The sequence below is a fragment of the Prunus avium genome, chromosome 5 (assembly GCF_965620075.1).
Source record: "Prunus avium chromosome 5, drPruAviu1.hap1.1, whole genome shotgun sequence".
NCBI classification, from domain to species: domain Eukaryota; kingdom Viridiplantae; phylum Streptophyta; class Magnoliopsida; order Rosales; family Rosaceae; genus Prunus; species Prunus avium.
In genome coordinates this window covers 10,789,438-10,808,809 of record NC_142288.1, presented here as the reverse complement: position 1 = coordinate 10,808,809, position 19,372 = coordinate 10,789,438, and the positions used below count along the sequence as shown (strand labels likewise).

At 37.6% G+C, this 19,372-nt stretch overlaps 1 protein-coding gene across 3 annotated transcripts; it reads right to left on the bottom strand.

Moving 5' to 3' along the window:
- Positions 1–2,521: 2,521 nt before the first annotated feature.
- LOC110773968 (DNA (cytosine-5)-methyltransferase CMT2-like) lies at positions 2,522–19,115 on the bottom strand. 3 transcript variants are annotated; one of them, XM_021978476.2, is made up of 24 exons: positions 18,497–19,115; positions 15,959–15,993; positions 14,820–15,873; positions 13,699–13,733; positions 13,169–13,271; positions 12,641–12,745; positions 12,430–12,549; positions 12,203–12,296; positions 11,544–11,749; positions 11,362–11,427; positions 11,035–11,265; positions 8,706–8,764; positions 8,570–8,636; positions 8,149–8,478; positions 7,843–7,911; positions 7,672–7,758; positions 7,510–7,597; positions 7,373–7,411; positions 5,848–5,966; positions 5,649–5,753; positions 4,066–4,109; positions 3,910–3,979; positions 3,731–3,834; positions 2,522–3,041 (listed from the first exon to the last, which is right to left on the bottom strand). In XM_021978476.2, the coding sequence occupies exons 1-24, from the start codon at positions 18,905–18,907 to the stop codon at positions 2,864–2,866; spliced, it is 3,819 nt and encodes a 1,272-aa protein (XP_021834168.1). In that variant the 5' UTR covers positions 18,908–19,115; the 3' UTR covers positions 2,522–2,863. The 3 variants fall into 3 exon arrangements, with proteins under 3 accessions (XP_021834168.1, XP_021834169.1, XP_021834170.1); XM_021978477.2 differs by lacking the exon at positions 7,373–7,411 and having other exon boundaries at positions 2,523–3,041; XM_021978478.2 differs by lacking the exon at positions 15,959–15,993 and having other exon boundaries at positions 2,523–3,041; positions 18,497–18,665.
- Between the last annotated feature and the right edge of the window lie 257 nt (positions 19,116–19,372).

Sequence of the window (19,372 nt, the reverse complement as noted above, 5' to 3'; positions counted from 1 at the left end):
TGATGACAAGGTCATCGTTGTGTGGCATATTGAGGCCGATTAGATCTTTCTTTCAGAACCCGATCACGGGATCGTCTTCTGCTGGTGGAAGGCCGATCGAGATTTGGGACATCACAATGGCCTGTTTGATCTTCTCTTCTTTTCTTTATTGGTCAGCACAGACTCCTCGACGTCGGCTAGGATTGTGTTAATCCTTATGACATTCTAGGGTGGCTCCTTGGTGGTATTGTGGTCCTCAATCTGTCGGATGGCCTGCTTCGCAATGAATTCCGTGCAGTGACCTTCTCTCATGAGTTCTTTGAGGTGCACTTTCCAAGCAAAGCAATTATTCGTAGTGTGCCCATGCGTCCCATGGAAGGCACAGCGTTCTGCAGTCACGAAGACCTCTGCCAGAGTCTGGCAGGGAGTGATAATCTGCTCGCAGTATAAGTCATGCTCAGCTGGAAGACCTTTCTTGAAAGCAGAGGACGCGATTCAGTCGTTGCATCCTACAGTGTTGGCCTTTTCTACTTTGAACATCTTGATGTAATCTCGAAGGGATTCATCGAACTTCTTGCGCAGGTTGTACTGGTGGTCAGGGTTCTTCTTGATCGTCCGGTAAGAAGTGTATTCTTTGGTGAAGACGTAAGCCAGCTCCTTAAAGCTACTGATCGACCTAGATGGTAGGGTGTGGAACAAGTCTTGGGCTGCTCCTTGCAAGGTCATTGCAAACACCTTGCACATTAGCATGTCATCGACCCTGTAGAGGATCATAACACTTTTGCAGTTTTTCAAATGGCTCTCGGGATCGGAATCCACTTTGAAATGTGTAAACGAAGGCGTTGAGAATCGCTTCGGGGGAGCAGCCTGCTCAATTTCAGCTGTGAAAGGCGTAGAGTTTGCTTGGTCCACTTCCCTACGTAGAGCATCTTTGAAATTTCCGCCAATCTTTAAGTTTCGAAGTCGGTCGTTTATGAGCTTCTCGACGTCTTCCACATGCATGGCTTGCTCGACTAGTCTGGGATCCCTCAAAATGCTCGCCGCTATGCTCGCAGATCCTTCTCTCCTCCTCACGGGCTCCCAGGTCAAGGCCTTGATTCAAGTTGATCTGCCTGAGTAGTTGGCCAATTAGATTGTTTTGGTAGTCAACCCTCTCCGCGAGTTGATCAACTCATGAATTAAGGCCCACTTGATTGCGTAGGTCGGGAAGAGAGGTGTGGATCGAGCCTAATGGCATATGGGCTAGGGCTTCATTAGATGCGTACACGGGTGCATACATCAAGTGTGGTTGCAAAGGAGGGAGCGAGTGGATTTGTTCCAAGACCGGGGGATGACCCGAGAAGGTATTGAGGTAGCCATGGACGGCGGTCCCGTCATGGATGGTAGTGGCAACACTTGGTCCCTACGATTGCATGGCGGTGGAAGCCACAAGGTCGTGTGGTTGTGCTACAACTCTGACAGCCAACGCTTGCAGTTGCAAGTTGGAGGAGGAGGCCATAAGGCAGTGCAGCGCTGCGGTTCCGGCGGTGGTCGAGTGTTGTTGCTGCATTCCAGCAACTTCTGTATGCTGCTGCTGCGTTCCAGCAGTGGCTGTGAGGTGCTGCTACTGTTGTGTTCCAACAGCTGTCATGCCCTGTTGCTACATTCCGACAGCGGCTGTGCGCTGCTGCGTGGTGGCCAGACACAGTTAAGTGACTCAAGCAGTTGCAACTTGAGGTTGCAAGGTGCTGGCCACCACGGGAGGTGGCTATGAGGCGGAATCTGCTGCAATCCCATGCGGCAGCAACAAGTTCTCCTCCACGGTGTCATGAGATGGAGGGTTAGGACCCATCGTGGTGGTATTGCTCCTCGTACGTCTCGTATCAACCATGGTCGATGGGAGCAAAGTATGAAAAACAAGTTTGGAGCACGCTTTAAGTATATCTCGTGCTCTCAATGAAAGCACCAATTTGTGGGATCAAATTTCGTCCCACGAGAATATTCGATCGATTGATTCCTCTTTCTTCTTCATTGTCTCTTTCTCCTTGCAAAATAGATTGGAATAAGAGGACCTCACCCGGGGGGTATTGGCCAAAGGCCCTCCGATGCCTAAGTTAGTTCAATTGATTCGTAGAGAAATAAGAGCTAAAAAGGGTACGGAGATGTATGTATGGTGTGAACCGGGCGGCCGGAGCCGTGTGTGGTGGTCTAAGCCTTGTGTAAGAGAGAGAGAGAGAGAGAGAGAGAGAGAGAGAGAGAGAGAGAGAGAGAGAGAGAGGAGGAGGCAAGGAGGGGATTTCTGCAGTATTTTTGTGAGCTTAAAATGGCTTACCTCATGCCTTGCATAACCTCGTATTTATAGAGCCTCATAGGGTTACGGTTTGGAGAAAAATAATCCTTGTTGGGAAATGAATTATTTTTCTGATTTTAGGAGATTTAAATCAATTAGGGATTTAATGAGAATCAAATCCGTAATTGAAGGCAAGAATCCCCAAATCAAATAATCCCCAAATGAGAGGAAATATTTGACCTAGGGTTTTGCTAAAATTCGGTTCCCACAATTGCCTAATACAATGTGCATCAAATTAATTATCCTGGCAAATAATGAATGATAACAATTACAAGCTTGACAATTATAAATACAACATAGGAACAAGACACCAATTCCCGTTAGGTTTAAAGGAACCGACGGTTCAAGAACAAATGCAAACGGACATGTCGAAGTCTAGTGGACTTGATCTAGAAAAGGGGCAAATAAATTGGGTACTCTGAGTTGAAAAAATGGTTAAATCCTATCCATTCCACTAGGATGCACAGTGAGCCTTGACAAAAAGAATTAAAGGAAAATTTCATGTCAATGCCGCTACTTGTGAGAGTACGTTATAGGTGAAGATGGAGAGAATCATTATTCTTCAGTCTCAAGAGGCCAAACTTTTGTGAATTGAAAATAATTTGAATGGGAAAAATTTTGGGGAAGAGTCATGAGTGGTTCATTCCCGCTGAGCTTTCGAACTGCCAATCCCAAAGCATATCCCAAAGCTCGCGCAACAGGGACTGCAACTGCATTTCCAACTTGACAATATCTGCACAAAGTACACAGAATTTGCAATACACATCATATGATTATTCAAAAACACTTAACAAGCTCATTGGATAGAATATGCGCATTGAAATTCCAATATTATGTTACAAGATTATTGGTTAGAAAACAGTGTCAAAAATGATTTCAGTTCTATCCTAATCACAAATGGTTTGTTTTGGTAGCTTTTTTTTTTTTTTTCTTATAACAATTTTGTGTATTAATGATTAAGAAAAGAAAAGAAAAGCTGCTTTTAAGCAGATCATATATTCTCCATTAGGTTCTAACATTTGAGCATATTAGCACTCCCAACTTTACATAAACCAAATTATGTCAAAATAACATGAAAATATATAACAATTGAGACTACACACTGAATATATATACTAAAAAGTGTATCAAAAACATAAATGAAACTATAGAGATAGAAGTGTAGGTGGGCATGCTTTCAGTGTAATTAGATGTTGAATGGTAAGAAACTTTAAGGTTTCATTTTATTTGGTTATTTAAAATCTCTGTTTCATTTTAATTTCTAATGTTTTCTGTGTTCAATTTTTATTTTCTGCAGAAATCTGAAAACATCGATCACAAACTCGGGCATGACTCAAAAAATGAACTTCATATTTTTTTCAAGAAACGGTCAAAAGGAATTAAATATGAAATTATACATTCATAAGAATTAGAGGAGTATACCTCTCCTTAACCGTCCCACAGAATCTATAATAATCAGGAAACCCTTGCAATCTTGCACATTCTCGTAAAGTGAGGATTCGGTCTTGCTCTGGATGTAATATTGCCTACAGAAGTTTATAGGTCACTACAATATTCAAACCATGAGATGCCATTAAGAACATTTGAGACCATGGTCAAACCTGGCTGTGACAAGTTGGGAACGTCAGTACAGTGGGCACTGTCTCATCCCACCACAACCTCGCAAATGGTCTAAAAATATCAAAGAATCAGAAAATACGAGAAAGAAAAAAAAATGGAGAAACACATGAGATGGCTACCAAAACAAGAGATCTAACCTTTTTGACTTGCCTTGTTCATAAGTGAAGGCATAATCTGGTACCTGACAGGAGAAGATTTTGGTTAAATACGAGCCAATTTTCATTCCACTTGAGCCAGATGCTCATGACAAAACAAACATTGTCCTCTTCCATAATGCCCTTTATTTCAACCCACTGTGGTTCCTATGGGCAGTTTCAGTCCTCTGAGCCCCTTTCAACCCTATAAGGGTTGACCTTATAAATACGTTCCTATTATTGATTCCTAGCCTTTTGAGGAATCCTTTGTAAATTTGTTTATATGCCTCTCCATGACAGAAGAATAAACAATTCAAATTCCTACAAAATATTCTGCACGGTATCAGAGCAGGCGTGGGCCATTCTCTGAAAACATAAGCCTAAAATCTGCTACAGCTGCCACCTAGGTGCTGTTTTCCCCTCTAGTCTACTTCCACACAAAATCAGGCTGTGCGATCTTCTAATTCCCACCTCTAAAATCTTGATCGGATTTGTTTTTCCTACATCACTTGGCGCCAATTACTATGGGTGATAATATTCTTCATGAGTCTTTGACTGATCACGCTGCTCCTATTATCACCATTCCGGGTGACGACTCCTCTGGAAACATGTAACGTTGGATCATTGATTCAGGCGCCACTGATCAAAGACTAATGATCCCTCTCAGTTTGTCTCCTTTACTCTACCTTGTTGTACTGCTATCAGGGTTGCTAATGAGGTATCTACTCCTGTTTATGGGGTGGGTGTTCCTGATCTCTCAAATAACTTACTCTTGCAACTCCTTTGGTATGCACACAACTCCTGCAAACTTAATCCACTTGTATCAATTCAAATACAACTCCTTTGGTTCCATCTAGCAAGGACTTCAGTATCCTTTCTGTGAACATTGTCTCCTAATATGTATGGTTTCCCCTCAACCAAATAGCTTTCACAAATCAATTATATGTCGTGTCTATCCCAAAGAATGTGCAGGAAGCTCTTGGCAATCCAAAGTGAAAAAAATGCTATGCTACAAAAGAGGAAGGCTTTCCAAAAAAACTCAACATGAGATATTGTGGAGAAATACCCGAGGGTAAGAAGACCGTGGGGTGTAAAGGGGTGTTTACTGTGAAACATAAAGCTGATGGATCCATTAAAAGGTACAAGGCACCTTGCAATTTATCCTAGTCAAGTTCCAACTGATAAGGAGAGATATTATAAGCTAATTAGGAGGTTAATCTATCTATCTGAGCCAATTTGTGCACTCACCATAAGGAAGATGTTTATCGAATCCTAAGGTATTTAGTCTGCTCCTAGAAAGGGTATAGCAGGTTCAAAGATTGACAAGGAAACCACTTAGGTTATGTTCAATTTGTCAGGGGCAATCTTGTATATTTTCTGCATAATTTCCAGGCTTACAAAAAGAAAATAAGATCACACAGATTGCTTTGATATGTATACAAGTACAACTACCGCAGCAGACCTTTTCGACAACAAGGCATAAGTTCAAATTTGTACTGTTTCAAGGCAGGAAACTTTTGAAGAAACAGCAATGATAACATTAAGTCTATCATTCTCCATTGCAGATAAAGAGCATCAACACTTACTAATGGTTTTCCCGATGGCAACAGCAAATTCTTTTCAGTTGAATCCCTCCGAGCCACATTGTCATTTCCTACAACAACACCAGGGAGGTCCCGGAAGTTTGCTCCCTGAAAATAGCTATAGATTAGAAATAACAATGGATAAAAAAATTAATGGCATAAACGTAATGTTACATTTATCCAAGCTGTATACATATCTGACCTTTCTTTTTGGAATTTGACAAACTCGTAAGTAATCATCTTCGAACAACGGGTAAGGCCGATGGTCATACAGTGAAACTTTTGTTTTCAAAGTGCCATCTAACGCAGATCCCATCATCTCTACAGAACCAGCATAAATGAAAGTAAAAATGGAAATCATAAAAATATATGCAGTTGGAAGGAAGGAATATATAAAAAGATTAGCATAACCAATTGGTCCATCAATAAACCTCCAGACACCCAACATGGCCATCAACCTCATCAAACAGCCAATTGATCAAGTTTGATGAGGTTGATGGCCATGACTAGAATGCCAAAATAAATGTTCAGCAATATGCTGACCACGCTATAGTAGTTCAAAAACAGATCAAGTCTGTACAGTCTGTACTATTCCATCATGCTCTTGGCTTATTTCCTTATTGTTCTTTTATACTAAACCAGTTATGAATACTTTATTAAGTGTAACTCTATTTCTATGATATAATAGGGTTATGTGGGCAGTAATCTAAGCTTGATATGCACCATTGGTGCATTCCCTGACAACTTAAACTTTGGGCCTAGTGGTTGTGTAGCATGGTATCAAAACCTTCTTTGCAAGAGGTATTGAGTTTGATCCCAGTTAACCACATCTTTCTTAGTTTGCAGGGTGAATGGTGATGTTGCACCTATAAATTTGTCTCTCCCTCCATCTGTCTGCCTTGGATAGGGCTACATGTGAGAGAGGGTTTAAGCTCAATACACATTACTGCCGATTCCATGATAGCTTAGGTTTTCAGGGTAGTGGTTATTTAACAAGTTACACCCCGATCAAGAGGTGGTTTACATTAGTTGCATTGTTGAACTATATTAATATTTGGAGACATCTTTGGGGATCAGATGAATCTACCAATTGGAAACACAGGTCATGAACTTCATTATTGTTATTTTCACCATTCTACCTGCAAGGATATTTTTTTTCATAGTCGTGTAAATATTTCCAACATAAATATGCTTTTGGCCTCAAATTGAGATAATCAAGTTACAGCAATATTGTTATGATTTGGTATAAAAACCTGTAACGTAGCCTCCACAAGAAGAGACAAAACTATAGCCCTAAACCCTAGTGAAAAGACCGGCCCCTTCAACAAAGAAATAAAAATCGAGCACACCTTCTGATGGCCGCCAGCACTCCCTTAAATTTTCCACCTCTTTCCGCTATCCTAGGAGTTGGGCAAAGTCATGGTCACCTTCTACAGAGGCTACTGCCTCTTGTTTTTCTATATTTGGGGTCTTAGAAACTCTAGTTTTGGTTTTTTTTTTTTTTTTTTTTTTTTTTTTGGATAGAAACGAAATTTATTGAAAGAAACGAAAAGGAACACACAAGTGGATAAGGCATCCACAAGCCAAACGAACAACAGAAAAAACAGACTAAAAACACAAGGACACCAGCCAAACTACACAGACTGCTACACCAGAAAGCCCCAAATAAAACAAGATGCAAAAAAACACTTCACATCATGGCAGTTATTTTTGTGTTTTTATCCTACCTCTGCAACTATGCTGAATACCGAATCTAGAGACAAACCCTAAATCAATGAAAAAATTTATATGAATATTTTTTTTTGGATGAAAAAAATTTATATGAATATTAACTGCATACAAAGTCTGAGAATAGTGATATTACCATATTGCGTTGACCTTATATATCTTTGGAAATCTGTTCCGGGAGGCTTTTGGTACGACATTTCTTCACTTGTTTCATCGTTTGTGACCTATAACATAAAACCAAATCAGAAATTTGTTCAACTGTAAGAGAATAGCTAAGCTTCAAATACAATGAACGCACAGCAGGAAGATCAGAGATGGCATCGTGAAGAACCAGAGCTTCTTCTAATACACGAGGTTGGTCTTCATCATAAGCAACAGTATTGCGCTGCACATGAAGGTAAACAATTTAACTCGAAAAGAAAGATAGAACTGAAGAAGGTTTAAGCATTCCATAAAACACAATAAGTACTTCGAACTCTGGTGGAGGCCAGTATCTAATTATGACATCATGTGTAGGAAGAGGAAATTGAGGTAGATTCTGCAAGCAAACAGGATAAAAACACATCATGTTCTTGTTCCGTCATCCAACATGAATGAATACACTATTCAATGTGTCCCATAAGAATTTGATTGAGCTTGATTCATTATCAATTGCGGTATATTTATTCTCTTTCTTATTATTTTTCTATTGCTTGGAGCCTCATATGACCCCTATGTATTTTTGTATTACCCTCAAACATTTATTTAGACAATGACAATGAAACAAAGAGATCACCTCACAAGGATGAGCACCCCACAAGAAAACACGCAACCGAAATTGCGGAAGTCCATAACAACCGGCAGCAAGTATTCCTAGCCTTGCTTGGTAATTCATATGCACCAAACGACTAAGTGCATACCTACCAAGAGAAGCTTTATCAAATCTCAAAATGTCAACTACATTTTCCATCAACACATACTTTGGCTTCAAAAATTTTACAATGTCCATGAAGACTACAATTTGATGATTTCTCTCATCATCTAATGGAGAATCAACGTTTCTGTAGCGATTATAGCCACTAATTCCTTGGCAAGGAGGGCCCCCACAAATTATATCAACATCACCCTGGAATTATAGATAAATATCAAGATTCAGATAATACAAGACCAACACCTATATGGTACTACTTTAACTTGTACAATCAGTAAATACTTACTGGGAGTGGCAAGATCTTCACCTTCTTCCCATATCTTACAAAATCCTGTATGCTTCCTAGGCAGTTACTGAGAAGAGACGGAAAAATTAGTGCTGAAGAACACACGCATATTTCAACTCATAACAAGTCGCATTACCTTAACCCTCCAATTGGTTCCCATGTATCTTCACTGCTACTATAACCCTTCCAATGCACCTATTAAAACAGCTATGATTAAAATGTTGTTTTAATTATTTTATGCAAAACGAGATATTACTAAATCGTGAATGCTAAGCATACAAGCATGGATAAGAAATTTACAGTCAACCACTATGGAGCAACAATTTACAACAACTACCAAATCCAGCATAATACTTGATAATGAAGAGTCCTAAAAATCTGAAGTAACCAATGCCCAGAAAGACAACTAAAATCTAACTCGATCCAAAAATTCTTCCACCCCAAAATCTCACTAATCCTTTAAAAAATAAAAATAAAAAATATTTATAGTACGCTCCATCCAAATGGCCCAAAAACACTGCAACAACAGACAGTGCCGTAGGGTTTTATCTTTCTTTCCTTTTCCCAAAGCCTGTAAAACTGAGTAGTCAACACCTCATAACACCCTTTTGGAATGACCCAACTAGCATTAGAAGGTAAAAAATATGGAACATCTGATTTGTTCCACAAAACGCTACTGTAGGATATGCATAGAAAAAATCCCAAAGTCCCCTAGCTTCCATCTCCTACCATTCACCCTAGAAATTGACAAATGAACCCCTTCCAACTTCTGACTCCAAATCAATAAGAATTCTTAAGCTAAAATTCCAGCAAATATAACCTGTCAAATCTTTGACACATTGCTTCTTCTCTAAAACTTGACCAAGTAAAATCTGCATTTAGAAAATTTGGATCTCTCAAATTTGTTTCTTGGATAGTCATTAAAAAAAACCAGCATTTTCCTAGTCATCCTTCCATCATTTGTCTCTCAGTGACAAACCTCACCGTATTAAAGTCTCCTCCACACACCACATGATTCTTCCCAAAAGCTCTTCATTTTCCTATGTCTGCACAGGCCATAGACTCCTCAAAGCCACCAGTTTGCTCCATAAACCTTTTATTTATGGATGCCAAGAACTCCCCTACAACAGATTCCAAAACCGATACATTATTTGTGTTCGACATCACTACAATGCCTACTGATCTACCCCTTGAAGGAGCAAACACCAAATCCTTAAATCTGAACAACAAACACTCGCCACTAACTTACTGTCCACAATCGCTTTTTGTTTCTGGCCCCTGATACTACAATATCAAACATGAATTAAAAAATATAATTGCAATTCGAGAACTTCACAAATAGAAGTGGAGTTGACCCTTCCATCCGAGATACAAATTATTAGAAAGAAAAAAGGTTCAGATATTGTATAGTCTAGAGCACTTGAACTACTCATAGGGTTTGGAAATAGTTAGGAGATGGAATGTACATATAGCTCTGTTCATATTATATACATTAGCACGTCAATTGATCACCAATGTTTTTAGTTCTTTCTGAAAGACAAGCAAAGTAAATTACTCAAAGGGCACTAAATGTAAGGGACACATTGCATATACCCATAACATAAGATATAAAGAAATTATGCATATGAATCTTTTATTTCAATGATTGGAAATGACAAAGTTTCAAATCTCCACCTCATCCAGTATAAACAGTCATAAATAGTTGGGAAAGCCCAGCCACGTTCTTATATCTTGAATAGAGAAAGCAGATTGAGATAATGAAGGACTACCTTAAGACTCAAACAAGTGTCTTGACTCTTAATTTCGCATGAAAAACCCCTAGAACGAAATAATCACACAAAAATATAAAACAGTGAGTCCATATGAATTACCAAATCTGCTTAATTATCCCCCTAACATAAAATCTTTTACTAAGAAAATTACATTTTTCCCCTTTAGTTTTTTGGGTTTCACATCATATATATATATAGAGGAGGACCCAAGCACTAACCCGTTAGTAAGTTAATACAGTGCTAATCACTCATTTGGGCCCACTCTACAACGTCATCTCATGATTCAGTATGTAAATATATATAGATGTTGGGACCCAGTAGGCAGCCAAAGAGAAGCACCATCAACAAAACCTTTTAAGCCATTTACTAAGGATGACCTTTAAACCGTTGAAAATTACATTCAGTAGGATGTTGGGACCATAAATTGCAGTATCATCTGCTCATCTAGGTTCATGAACTGATGTTCTATCATGTCTATCTCTTCGGTATAAGTAAAAATGCCATATATACAGCCATGATCATGTTTTCTTCATAAAAATTCATTAAACAAAGAGTGTGAACGCATGCATTACTTTGCTTAAGCATCTCGCACCCACTAGCAATGAGTTATCATCTTTGAATGTAAGTGAAAATAAAATCTCATCATGACCTTGCAGACATTGTCATCAGGCATCTTAGAAGAATTTCTTTTACCTTAAAGTTTACTCCATGCTTTCCTGTCTTATTAGGATCACCGTAGCAGATATCAACAATCCTCGAAACTTCATATTCGTCTGTAGCAATCTCATTACTATTCTTGGGTATTTTTGAGGTTTTTGATCTTAATGGATGAGTTCTTTCAACATCATTGACTGTATACCGTCTGCATAACTTTTCCCATTCTTTTAACAGTTCTAGAAAATCCTCAGCTGCTTCATTCCTGACCTACAAAGAAAAACATAGAACTATTCTGTAATGTCATTGAACATTAAAGGGGTGAGAAAATTGGCTATTGCCTAGCAAAGGATAAGGTATACTCACTTGCGTTTCTGGATGATTTAACTTCAAGCTTTCACAGGCAGATTTATCACTGTCAAGGGCCCATCTCTAAATAAAGGCCAGAAAGTAAGATTCACTGAAAGCCATAATATGTTTGAGGCAGCTGATAGTAACAAAAAAAATACAAAGAAAATGAAAATTGAAAAAAAAAAATTGTTGAATACCGTGACAAGATTAACACAAGACAGTTTGGCACCAAGGCACAATCCAGTTGACATTCCACCACAACCACAATAAAGATCTAAGACTGCTAACTCTGCATCGTAAGTTTCAGAGCCGGGCATATTCTCCAATAAGTTTGCAGTTGACAGTATAGAGACTGCTTCAATTGAATTGTATGCTGGCAAGTTTTGGTCCTTAAGAGAATTATCTGAAGTAAAATTAGACAAGTAGGAATTGTCAAACCTTTGAACTTGAAATTTTAGTGCAAATTTTAATGTCAACGTCTCACATTTTAGGTAGATCTTGGAGGTCCATGTAGTAGAAAACAACCATACTACAAAGTTTTTTATTCACTGAAATTGAACATGGAAGGTATTGTCTATAAAGATAAGAAAATAAAAGACTTCCTCAAAAAATTTATCCACTCTGAAATTGATAAGTCAACAATTGAATTGGATATCCCGAAACCAAGATACTGAAACCAAACAGAAGATAGTATTACTTAATCAATCCTATATTAAAGCAAACATTGCAGGGTATTAAAACAATCATATCCAATCTAGTCCAATCCCTGAGCAAAGTAACAATCCAAATTAAATCCTGCGCACCAAACCAGAAACAAATATAAACACCTATCACTGTCACAGTATGATCCACTCACCTGTGATCAAGGAGCGAAACGTGGAATAGTCCACACAGTATTCCATATCATAGTAGAAGTCAGACGACAAAATGGAGTTCCCTTTTAACCCCACCTGAAAAAAGTCAAAACATAGATATAGTTCATTAATATAATATATGATGTAGGCCAGGAAAAATACAAAAACAAAAAGCAATTATATAACAGAAGTCAAATTTAAAGGAAAAAAAATCAAGATTTAATTATACCCTAGGAGATACATGTTTAACATTGACTTTTGAAATTATGCAATCTATCAAATTATCGTTCATTATAGTAGAATAGAATAAACGCCTCTTGTCATGAACATCCCCTACATCTTTGATAACCTGAGAAACAAATAGAAGGAACAAAGAATGGTTAGTACTTAGTTGGATATTCCGCTCATGGCATTCCGTACTTGAAACAGTACAAACTCACCGTATCTTCAACTTTATAAAACCATTGGACTCTAAAATAATTCTCTCCATCAGTTGTCTTGAAAAATTCTAAGATCCTTCCCACATGCTTTTTTCCTCCATCACCCTGTAAACATTACTTTAACATTTATTTCACATGCAGCCTTCATCTTAGGAATGCCAACAGAAATACCCAAAACTGTAAATGACCATTCTTTTGGATGCGTCCAATACGAACTGTAACTGGAGCTGCTCTGAAGACTTAAGGGTGTAATGGATGTATTTGATATATCATAGATCCGACACGAGCATAACTCGAAAGAATAACTATGTAGCAATACACCCATAACTCCTAGTTTTTTTTTTTTTTTTTACATTTCTATCTTAATTAACATTTATTTAAAAGAAAATAAAAGTAAGAGAAAAACAACAATATTGAAGAGATGCCATCTCAAGCAGGTATAGCATGTGGAGGGACTAGTATATCTACATTGGCTATAAGAAGAAATGCCCATAACCAGTACATACTTGGGAAAGAGAGAGCAATTACCTTTATGTATGCACAATCTCCAAGACTGAAGATGCAATTGCCAATTTTAGCTCGAGAAAAGTGACATTCCACATTCAAAATTATCTCATCTTCTTTATCTTCACTACAAGCAAGCATGACATGAACAGAAAAAAACATTGAACCAAAGAGGATTATATTAAAAACGATCATGCTTCACTCAAGTCAGGAGCACATTGTTCTCAGGTCTAATCAGTAATGGCACGTATTCCATGTAAAATGGTTTGCAAACACACTTTTTTTATTAAAATAAAAATCTTTTTTTTATCTCGTAGTTGGCAAGTCAAAAGAGAAACAGTGGAAGTAAGGGTGTGATCAAAGAGAATATATTGCTTTTAAGGAAAAGAATGTTTGGTAAGAATGTTCCGTTACATGTTTGTACCTCCTCACTAGTCAAGACAATGTGCTCTTGACAAGTGAGGAGCAAAGCATCACCGCATGCAAAGCATAGAACTGAAGAAAACAACCACCAAACCATCAAAGAGACAAATTGTGAACTGTTTATTACTCACTTTAACTTCAAGCCTTGACTTTTAGATCTTTGACTCTGCAAAACTCCAACACAGCCACAAACAAATCTAAGACATATTAAACGCTATAATGAGGTGAAATTTAAAATAGTCCCATTACAATGAGCATAAAACCCCAAACAACCCTACAACAGAGTATAATCCATGCCAAGTCATCAAATGGCTTCAAAAGTACAAGTTAAATGCTCAAGAGCCAAAAATTCTTCTACCCACACCATACAAAAATGCACACATTTGCATTAAAACATGCACACTCATTTATATACATATAAAATTTTCGTATAAAAAAATGCATATAAAATTTTAATAGAACTGTAGAAGATATAATAGAAATATCTCCACTCCAAAAGGTTCACTAAAAATGCATATTTGATTAGGAAATAAAGTAGCACATAGTCAACATTAAACAGAGGGCGTTGGAACGTTAAAACAAACTCTCATTATGCCACTCTCCCTAGATTTTTCTGATTCTTTCTTTGTCTCTACCAGTTCCCGGATCACTCTATATCTTTATCTTACAAATATCTTATTCTTACTCCTCACCAAGAAACATATTGATATAACTTTTTGGTAACCCTTATTAGATAAGCTTTGACTTCCACGTATTATAACTAGGAGAAGTATTTATATCAGCAAATTTCCAACCCAAAACCTTCTTTAAAGGGCCAGTAGGAAGTCCAATTGAGAGAGAGATAGGTGCTGAGTCGTGAAGTAGTGAGTCAATTCAATGAGGTGTATGTATGGATTCCCGATCAACTTAAGCTTCTTCTTTTTTCCTTATAGGAAATCAACTTAAGCTTCTTCTTTTTTTCTTATAGGAATTCTACTTAAGCTTTGCAATAATTGACAACTCAATACTTAAGTCATCCACAGAACCGATATAAAGGGGCTCTCATCAAACTCTACCCACAATCTGCCATACCGTTGACTCTATCTATTCATTGAATTTACATTTTTACATTTTTTAAGCACAATAATGGCCAGGACGAAAATTTGTTAATAGTATAATGTACCTCTGATTTCATGTTGAGGTCCTTAAAGGAGAAAGAGAGTCGAGTGAAAGAAATGCAAAGGAATAAATAGTATCTGAGTTGATTTAATACCTTCATTTGATACCGCCAACCCCATCTTTCTTGAGCTTCAACATCAGGAATTGGATCCCCAATCAAGGAAGTACTTTTGCAATTCTTTTGTTTGTTTTGCCTGTTCTCTGATGAATCCAAGGTTTTCCTTTTCTTTGGTGGCTGTTTCACATATGTCTCGGGCAATTCAATCAAAGAGCATTCTGTATCTCTTCCTTCATTCTCAAACATAGCTGTAGCTTCTTTTGGGGATTGCCTCAAGTATTTTTCATCAAAAATTCTTGAATCAGATTTTCCTAATGACATCAATATCTTCTTGGATGGAAACTCATCTTTTGAATCAGACAATCCAAAGATAATAGAATTTAGATTAGAGTTTTTCTCAGCTGCTGCTACATAAGGGGAAAATCTAGGAGATCTCCTTATCTCCTTTCCATTCACACAATGAGAAAATATAGGAGATCTTCGCATGCACTTTTCATCGAATTTTTGAAGGTCTACATTTTTCAACGATTCGCTATCACTGTTTTCAGGGGCCGACATTAGCCTTGAAGACCTCCTCCCATCTTCTGAATCAAACAATCCAACAATACTAGAATTTAGATTAGAATTTTTCTCATCTGCTGCCACAGAAGGGGAAAATCGAGGAGATCTCCTTATGTGCCTTTCATTCACACAATGAGAAAATCTAGGAGATTTCCGTATGTGCTTTTCATCCAATTTTTCAAGGTCAAAATTTTTCAATGATTCACTAACACTGTTTCCAGGGGCTGACATTAGCCTTGAAGACCTCCTTAAGGGCATAGGTCCCTTATCACCGCATTCGTGCCATGGGAGAGATAAATGCTGGACTTCTATATCTCTTGATGATGCTTCGACATCAGAAGGTTTTAAGGACATGGCCTTGAAGCAGCTTTTTTCAAGGGATTCCAAGTTTCTCAGAGATATCTCTTGTGAAGAAACTTTCAGACAGCAGCTTTCCGCTTCAGAGTGATTCATCAGCCTTGGAGATCTCCTGACAGACTTCTCTACCAAGCTCTCTACATTTGATACTGTATCTTTATCCTTGTTAGCACTGCAACAAGTGAACATGAAAAAGTCAATATTATTAACACATGAAGACTGTGAAGACCCCCCTACCCACGCCCACAGCTACTCACTTTGATCCCATGCATCCGCGCTTGCATTTTTTATGCTGCATAAGGCAAGGATCCATTTTTGGAATTAGAATGTGCAAAATGAGATAAATGGTCAACTAAACATGTTGATATCCAAATATGGACCAACAAGAGAGGTGAGAGATGGAGAGAGGGTTAAGAGATAGGCACAAACACAAAACACAAGAAGTATGTTGTTCACCTCAATGGGCTACATCAACTGGGTGACTTGGCTAATTAGGCTAAGTTTTTGCAAGGTGATTTTTGAATGACGACCTATAATTAAATGGTTCTGGTCATGAGATGATGTTTTAGAGTGGGCCCAAACAGCTCGTTAGTGTCGTCTTAACATACTAACCAGTTAACGCTTGAGCCATCCTCAATAGAAGGGGACAATATATATATATGAGCATAAATAACATAAAAACCAAGTAAAAACTGTAAAAGTCATTACGAAAGGTGACGTGTGCGCAATGGGCTTGTAGCTCAAGTGGTTAAGAGCATTTACCCCTACACCAAAGGTCCTAGGTTCTACTCCCCCCTCCCCCAATATCGCTTGTATCATAAAAAATAAAAAAAAGGGACGTGTGCCTAGTGGGGGGGTAGTATATATAAATGGGGAGGGCCTTAAATGTGAAACTTTCAAAATACCCCATAATGCCCTTAGTTAATGAAAACTTAAGGAAGAAAATTAGGCTAATTTTTTGACCGATTTTTGAATGACGACCTAAAAAATAAATGGTTCGGGTCATGAGATGACATTATGGAGTGGGCCCAAATGGGTCGTGAGCATCGTTTTAACATACTAAACCGTTAAAGCTTGAGCCCTCCTCAATAGAATGGGACCAATCCCCTTCTATTGAGGGATCCCTCAAATAATTTTATTTTCACATTTTCATTCAGAGATCATCCTTGCAAAAAATCATGCAAATTGAAAATCATTAAGGCATATAATTGAAACCAACAAAATCAATAAACACGATAATTCAAGAAAGTACTTAAATTTCAATAATTTAATTGAGTGGTCAAATGATATTGAATTTAAGTGATTTTTTGTAGAGATGATCTTTGAATGAATATCTACAAAATAGACGGTTTTGATTATTGAAATACAATGAGGAGTGGGCCCTACAAGAGTGTCCCTCAATAGAAGCTCTATGTGTGTGTGTGTATATATATATATATATATATATATATATATATATATGACGTGTGCCAAGGGGCTTTCGAAAAATCCCGTGCCTTAGGGTTTTTCTCATGTAGTTTGTTCTTTCCCGCATCACCAAAAAATAAAAAATCAATGGCATGCGTGTAACTCATGCTCTTAGTTAATAAAAATGTTTAAAAAGCAAAAATTGCTTAAATGAGGACAACATAGTAAATTAACAATATTTTAAATTGAAAAGTTCAAAAAAATAGAAAAATAAAACACTCACATTTCCTTAAACATAAGTAACTATTTTCTTTGCTGGAAAAAAAAAAGTAATTGTTTTCTTTGTTTTCTTTGTTTTCTTTAAAGTGACACGTCTGTTACCTCTTCTTTTAAATTTTCACATTTTCTTTATTTGTTTCAAATTTTCCTAAGTATTTCCCTTGAAATGACAAATTTGCATTTACAATTGATGGCAAAATTGGATGGAGTTTTGAAAACTTTTTATGTTATACAATCAATATTCTACTTTAATCTAATCTAAATTACAGGGAGGGAGATTTGAACTCGGGTGCAGAGTGAGGAGCACCTTCGCTCTAGCTAACTTGGCATGTCTGCGGAGTTTTGAAACCCTAACTGTAAGTCCTAAATTGGCTATTTTTTCTAGTTTAGTTCTTATATGGACTTAAAAATAATCGGAGGTAAAGTCATATTAGCGTGACAATTCATGAGGCAAAATGCCAATTTACCCATAAGAATTTGCTTTTAAATTATGAAAAGGGTAAAAATGACATTATATGTGAACAGTGGTGCGGGCTGTAATTAATGAAACATGAAGGGATCCTATTAAGGTCCGCATGATCTTTTGAGTCAAAGACAAGATAGATGAGAGACATCTAATAGGTGCATGGCCACGTGCCTGATAGAAACTCTCATGCAACAAGTATAGCACTTTTTATTCTGACCAATAACATAATGACAAGTTGGATAACCTTTTCCATGTCATTATATTATTAGCTATCCCTGTTACATGTAGGTTTTTTTTCACGGGCCCACCCTACTATGCTTACAAATACACATTTTTAATATTGTACAAAACCAGAAAATATAAAGCATAGCTCAGAAAAGATAAAATAAACACAAACCCACAAAACAAAAAGGAATGAATGTGCTGTTATTTGTACCATATTTACGGATTATAATAAAAATAGGTCCCATATGGTGCGTAAATAGTAAAAAATGGCGATATAAATACTATATTTTTCTTTTAAAAAGGAAAAGGAAGGTGCAATTTATTTTCTTTTTTGAACGAGAAATAAAAGAAAGCTCCATCGCAGAAAAACTAAAATTGCATAAATAAATAGAAAATAATAGGATAGTGACGCATGCACCTGAAGCGATGCAGTCTCAGTTTTGCCATCCTCAGCTTCCACCACCACTCCTGACGTAAATCTGGGAGATCTTCTTATGCTCGTCGTACACTTGTTCTTGAACTTTCTGGAAGCGACATTTCCCAAAATACTCTTGACCTCCGTCTCAGGAGGCAAATCGGGCAACGGAGAAAGTCTCGGCGACCTCCTCAGGCACTTGGGCTGCTGCTGTTGCGTTTTGGGTTGGCTGCATTTCTCAGCAGCTACGAGCTCTGGGTCGTAGGAGCTCAATGGCACTGCTTCCTCCTCACTAACCACATTTTCTACAAACACCGATAATGCCAAGGATTTTGAATTAGAGTTGGATTTGGATTTGGATTTGGATTTGGAATTTGAGTTGGATTTGGACTTGCATTTTGGTTTTGGTCTCATTATTGTTTGGGAATTTTTGGGTTAAAAATAAAAAGGCTGCAAAGGAAATGACCAAAGAACAAATCAAAAAAGTGAAGAAAAATGGGTGCTTGTGTTTAGGGGAGGAAAATAGAAAAGAATCCAAACAGTTGCATCCTTTCGATGACTTCAAAGACATAATAAAGAAAGGAATTACTCTTTTTACACATCTCACGAGGCACCACTAGAGGAGTAGGGGCGCGCAGAAAATATCAAATTATATATACACTAAACCCAATGCAATCAGATACTATTCATAAGCACTGTTTTTTAAACAGTGAAATGCCAGAAAACCCCCATTTCACTGTTACAGAAGAAATTTTTATATGTTCCGGGTACACCACGTGGTTGATGTATATCTAATAAACATAGGACATGTGGAATTATTGTCCAACTTACTGTATTTCTTTTTATGACATGTGATGGGCTGCATTTCTTTTTACTCTT

Excerpts from the sequence above, each read along its gene's own strand:
- LOC110773968 (XM_021978476.2), bottom strand. The coding sequence starts at position 18,907 with ATGAGACCAAAACCAAAATGCAAGTCCAAATCCAACTCAAATTCCAAA. Across the intron at positions 7,912-8,148 it reads GGGGTGCTCATCCTTGTGAG|AATCTACCTCAATTTCCTCT; the intron begins GTGATCTCTTTG and ends GTTTGCTTGCAG. Across the intron at positions 3,042-3,730 it reads TGTGGGACGGTTAAGGAGAG|ATATTGTCAAGTTGGAAATG; the intron begins GTATACTCCTCT and ends TACTTTGTGCAG.